Genomic DNA, 6414 nt, shown 5'->3' with positions numbered 1-6414 from the left:
GAGCGGCGATACTCCGAACTGTCCAAACCGAGCCGTTATAAAGGCCTCCCCTAGCTGGGCCCACTCCCCAGTTTTCATGGTATGGCCGCCGCAACAAAATCACCAGGGTACTCTCACGTGACGACAAGAACCCACATGCTGACGTGGCAATCTCAACACCATACACGTATACCACAAAAACAGGAATTAAAAAAGGGAAAAAAAAAGGAAACTCTCAATTTTTATTCATCCAAAGGAATTGCACAAGCACCAAGGTCATGTTCGTATAAGCCCCTCAATCCTCTCTATTACACTCATAATAGTTTCATAATTAACTAACTATAAAATCAGCCACAATTCTTTCTCTCACCCTCTCATAACTGAGAATAATTAATCAAGGAGCACGATTGACATCACGTACGAGCTTAATTTTTCCTCTCATCTCTACAATTTAACGAGCTGACCAACGACCAAAATAGATGACAGACAACCTTCTTCTTCTTCTTCTCCTTCTCTCTAGACCTCTGCCTCTTCATGAGGGCCTGTAGTGTTTTCCTTGTTGGTGCCATTGTTTGTTAACTCACATTCCTTGTTATAATCTCCTCCTTCCTCTTTGTTCGCATCGATGGGGTACACCTCTACCCCAATCTTCACCATGTTTATGATATGTTCAGGCACATCGTGCTCTTCTACCACAGGTTTTGTCTTCTTGGCGTCCATATACACGGTGTAGAGAACCATCTGGATCAATCCGAAAGCGAATCCAAGCACATTGGGAATCTATTTCCATAGAATTGAAGAAGAAAAAAAAAGGAGATATGTCAACTTGAACAAAATACTAATATCTCCGTAATATAATGAAGAGTGAGGATATTACCGCTATGTACTTGTCGTGTGACAGGAATCCGTAGAGAAACCATGTAACTGCACTGAGCGTAAGGAATAGAGAGAGAGAGAAGGGCATGAACTCGACACTCTTTGTTTTTATGACAAGCCTCTGAAGAATGGACAGAATGTACACAATCATCATATAGAATACATACTAAATTAAATTTAAGAAAATTTTCAGCGCAGTGTCTGTCGACGATTACTCACAATGATGCTCAACGGTGCAACGAACACCAACACCGAGAATCCCACACACATCCATCCGAGGCTCGTGACTCGATCAGCCCCCTTAGCAAAGACTAGGCTCACTAATACTATCAATCCGAATATCCCAACATTCAATAAGAGGAGTAATTTCACGGTAGAGACCTACAGGTCAAATCACAATTGAGTTCATGTTTTCATCTCAGAATAATTAATGATAAGAATGTCCTCATATAAATAGTGAATATTAATGTAGTATATGTATACTGGGCTAATATAGGTAAGATTTGTACCTTAGCTTCTTTAGGTGCATAGATGAGGTATATGATGATATATATGGTCTCTATTATGCATCCGAGTCCGTTAATGGTGAGTAAGAACTCTGATTCAGTCTTGATAAGTGCATAGTATATCCAAAGCATAGCGCTGAAGAGCGCGACGATATAGGGAATCGATTGAAACCCTTCGGTTGATTTCTTTCTGTATACTCTCCAAAATGTTGGCCTGCAATTAATCATAATTATATGTTCAAAATTTTCTTTCAAAAAAATTTAAGGATGTAATCTTGATTAGTTGATTTCTAGTGGTGCTTACGCTGGAGCAAGGTATACCATGAATGAGATGACGTTACCTGTAAATAATCACAAATTTAAACAATGATAATATGTTAGATTTTTGTAATATTTGCAGAAATTGGGATATATGGCCGGAAGTCTTTATAATGGTAAAAAAGCTAAACTTTCTGTAACCATAGCTAACTTGGCCAGTCTTGGCTAAAATGTAACCATGTTGACAAAAGGGGTAGATTTGGAAACAGAAATCATGCAAGGGAGGAAAGGCAATTTTTGCTAGGCATGGTAGAAGAGACTCAGAACTACCTTACTCGTACTTGAAAAAACAAATTAATTAATGGATTTGCATGCTCCTTACTTAGTTAAAAACCAATTTCCTTCAATCTTATAACCTATATGCATTAACCAAATTCTAGTACGTGCAAAGAGAGAAGAAGAAGATGATGAAGAAGAGCTTAAATTCCTTGATCAGTACCTAGAACACCGAAGGTGATGGCCCAATGATTGGTTGTCGATAAACCAAACATTTTCTCCTCTTGAAAATCTCAAGAACAAAAATGGTTAGATGGTAGAAAACGAAGAATAAGAAATCAAACGAGGGTCTTTCTCCTTGAAAGAAGAAGAAACCCCTTAGCCTTTGATCCTCTCACAAAACAAAATGCTTAATAAAGGAGGCTCAATATAGCCCCCTTAAGTGTATAGAGAGTACTAAAAGAGGTGGTGAGAGCTTGTGGTCCTTGGCCTTGAGGGAGATTGAGGAGGCCTAGCTCATTATATAGAGCAAGGGAGTGGGGAGTGTGCACTGCCTCATTTTGTTGACGTGAATGAGGTGGCGTAAAGCAAATATAGCAATTAGTTTATTATACAAGTAGAAAACAAAATTATGGGGTTTTAGGACAAGCACTTATTCCTAACAAGAAAGCTTGTTGTTTAAACTATTGTTTTTTTACACATATCACCTAGTTTTTGTTATTGAATTGCATTTGTATGCCTAACTTGTCCACATTAATAACCTTAATACCAAAGCTATAAATTTTGTTCGTTGCACGGATAGCTAGTGAGGTACATTCAACATGAATTTGAGCATAAAATGTGGAACTTCAACCGAGTTTGGAAAAATGACTACAAAATATGACTTTTCTGCAAATTAAGTGCAATCTTATTAACAATGTTATTTTGTTAGAATAATAAATAAATACAAAAAACGTTACTCCTTATAGCTCCTTTCACGTGACTTCTTTTAGCGTTTTCTTCCATCATCATCACATCCTCACTTTGCACTACTCTAAAACAAAAAATGTTTGATTAATATAAATCAAGCATATGTGGCCCCACATATCAGCCAATGGGTGACCATTCGGTGCTCCTTGGAATAGGTTCCAACAATTAAAAACCCTACTTCTCTCCATGACTTCCTTCATGCTCTACCTTTACTTCTCCAATATTTCCTCTTAAAATGATTTCTTTTTTCCTAATATCTTTAAATTTACATGTAACACCCTATAAAATATGTTATTACTTTTCTAAGTTCTCAAATTGTTTTATTTCTTCAATATTTCCTCTCAAGTTGAAGTCCACGTAAAATGACATGCTAGTTACATTGAAGAAAAGTTACATTAATGAAGAATTAATTATAGTGAATAAAATAGCTTACTACATATGTAAGTCTAGGGATACAGAGAAAGGTGATAGTTTTAACCCTAAAACTTTCTAATATCGCTAGTTGGTAAGTTGAACACACTTGTGGTGAGTGCAACACTCCACCCACAATGAAAAAAAATAAAAATAAAACTGAATGTCCTCATTCTAAAACAATGCAAAAGTTAAGGGCTTGCACTTAATTTTGTTGTAGTAATTTTTCTGCAAGGAAATAACTCATCAAAGTCCATAATAATGCTCTCCTTGTTGATGACAACAAGGTTGTCCTAATCACAATCAATCCTTTCTTAATCAAGAATTATTGGGAAATTAATTCTTACTCTATCTTGTACAATTAGTCCACTATCTTTTCTCATTAGGAAATTAGGGTTCAAGCTAGCTAGGGTTAGGTTAACATGCATGGTTAAAGTTTGCTTATCCCGGTTACATGCAAGGGTTGAGTTCCTTGTATTTGAAGCTTTTTCTTTGCCGTTATAAAGGCAAATGTAAGACAAAAGAAAAGACTATCGTTCCTTTTGTTTTCTTGTTAATTATGTCCTCTTCAATTTATTAGCTACAGTTTCAGGGTTTGTTGAATCTGAAAGCTAGCTGGAGATCGATCTGTTTCATATCTCATCATCAACCAACTCTTTTAAGAAGAGTTATACATGTAGACTTCTTCTCATCAAATTAACCCCTAATTTCAGGGGCTTTCATCAAGTAATGATCTCGTGTAGTGCTTAGTACAAGATGTTGAATCAATTCTACTTCATGGTATTGTTTAATGTTGGTGAACTAAAAGAAAATGGCTAAAAGAAAATGTCATAATATTAATAAAAAAAAAATACATGTTCTTTTTCTCTCATATTTGTCTAGTATTACATAAAATATACCCGATTGTGCACTATAAATGGGAAATATGTTGATCGAAAGAATTAAAACATATGGGTCATGTCGTGTGGTGAGTTCGTTATGAACATTGAATATCCTCTTATGGCTAGATGTTTGTGTGGTATACAGACTGCGGCGCAGTCAAATTGCCTGGGCTTCTTGGCTTCTTCTTGGTGGTGGAGCAAAATGCCTTCTAGAGACTTATATATGATCACATAATTGCATTAGTTTTCCAATCCTACAAGCTAGAATTATTAATAACTCGTCACAATTTCCCTCTATTTTTAGTTTTTTTTTGAGCTGAAAAGCAGGGTAAAAAGCCCTGCTCATTAAAGATTTTATTAATAAACACAACTACTACAATACTAGTTGAAGAACCACATAGGGTGAAGCAGGTAAGGAGCGGACCTGTGTCGTCACCTACCAAACTGGACCCATAACGGAACCTCAACTAGATAGCACAAAGATACATACTTACATACTAAATTTCAGGAAGAAAACATACTTAGAAACAAAACAACTTAGTTTTATGAGGTAGAACATCAGTAGATAACCGACAAAAGGTACATTTCCCAGTGGCTTCTGAGTTTAGAGGGCATGAGGAAGGCAATCCCCAGTGGCATCAGCGCTCTTATTTGCAAGCTCCTGGAGTCCGACACTATTAGCCGCCCGGCGAAGTCTCCTTTCCAATCTCTCATCCGCGGCACCTGCCCAAAAAGTAGTATATCTACCTATATTAGAAGCAGTTTGTAGAGGATCAGGTTGTACATCCTTAAAAATGAGTGCATTTCTACTAAACCATATCCACCAGCAAGTACAAGGCAGCAGAATCTTCCAAATGGTTTTTGCATCCTTACTTAGAATGGTAGATTTATGAAAAAATATCAAATCCTCAACCGATTTCGGCCAACTGTTGGTAGGGATAGAAGGGAAAATGAATGACCAGATAGCTTGAGCAAATGGGCATTTGATATACAGGTGTTCGTGAGTTTCAACATCAGACTGACAGAAGGAACATCTAGGATCACCTGTCTAGCCTTTGATAACCAAGTTTGCCTTCGTATTTAACTTCTTGTTAGTGATGAGCCAGAAAAGAACTTTGACCTTACTAGGGATAGGAGATCTCCAAATCATGCTATAGTACTTGGATTTTATACCCCCTGAGTTGACAAGGGAGTAAAAAGATTTAACTGTATATATCCCCGATGGGACCAGAGTCCACCACAGCTCATCTGGACCAGGAGAAATTGTGATATTTGAGGAAGTTAAATGAGAATGGAGAAGGTTTAGATCTGACCTTTCTGAATACGAAATACCTCTTCTGGTAAGGGGGTGCCAGGTCCATGAATAACTTAATTGTGATATTTTTAGTTTTTTAACAAATAAATAACTTAATTGTCAACATGAAGAGAAGGCGTGGATTGGTTTTGCGACCCTTGGTAATAGGGATTGTAGGTACCAATCACATTTTGCATATATGAAGTCGTAATGCTTCATAAAATTTTCACCCTGTCGCATATTTGATAAACCTTTTTTGAAGATTCCAATATTAATTATTTTCCTAGCATGCAATTAAATTTGTTAGTAAATTTTCATCATTTTCTTAATTTATCATCCATTTTGTAGATCAATTGTGATGCGGTACTAGTTTAAAAATATGTTATAAACTAGGGGATGTAAGTGATGGTTTTAGAGTACCTCCTCAAACACATACAATATTGCATGAAGTAGTAACGCTTCACCTTGAGACAGGAGGCAATAAATGTTTCTGTTTGTTTCACTATGAGAGGGCTCATGTGACAATGAATTATCTACCTATAATATATGTAGGCCTGTCCATCCGGCCCGGATCGGACTGGGTAAAAACGGAGCCCGAACCCGGGCCCGGTTGCCTCAGGCCGAGCCCGGGCCCGGGCCGGCCCGGTTTTCTTTCATTTTAAAATTTTAATTTTCCAAGAATACAAAGCAAAAAATAAACACAATTTTGATAAAAAAATTATATTATTAATCAATTGTAATTATATAATTTACAAATATAAAAGTTTAGAGAAATTAAAATGATAAAATGATATAAAATAATTGTAGAATTTGTAGAAACAAACAAAATTAAAAATAATTGTAGAATTCAAAGAGTCCCACAACGCCCAAGGCTCAATCAAAGACCTCTAAATATATATGTTGTGGGGGTAGGGTTTGAATCACTAACATCCTCTCCAAACTCCTAAATTTTACCACTAGACTA

At 36.5% G+C, this 6414-nt stretch overlaps 1 protein-coding gene across 1 annotated transcript; it reads right to left on the bottom strand.

The window, feature by feature from the left end:
• On the bottom strand, positions 200-2375 carry LOC109830614 (bidirectional sugar transporter SWEET14-like). Its single transcript, XM_020397926.1, has 6 exons — positions 2119-2375; positions 1666-1702; positions 1365-1575; positions 1075-1236; positions 857-976; positions 200-759 (listed from the first exon to the last, which is right to left on the bottom strand). The coding sequence occupies exons 1-6, from the start codon at positions 2168-2170 to the stop codon at positions 496-498; spliced, it is 846 nt and encodes a 281-aa protein (XP_020253515.1). The 5' UTR covers positions 2171-2375; the 3' UTR covers positions 200-495.

This window comes from Asparagus officinalis, chromosome 2, assembly GCF_001876935.1.
Source record: "Asparagus officinalis chromosome 2, Aspof.V1, whole genome shotgun sequence".
Lineage (NCBI taxonomy): Eukaryota > Viridiplantae > Streptophyta > Magnoliopsida > Asparagales > Asparagaceae > Asparagus > Asparagus officinalis.
Note: the sequence above shows the minus strand (reverse complement) of the source record. Positions and strands in the feature narration are given on the sequence as shown.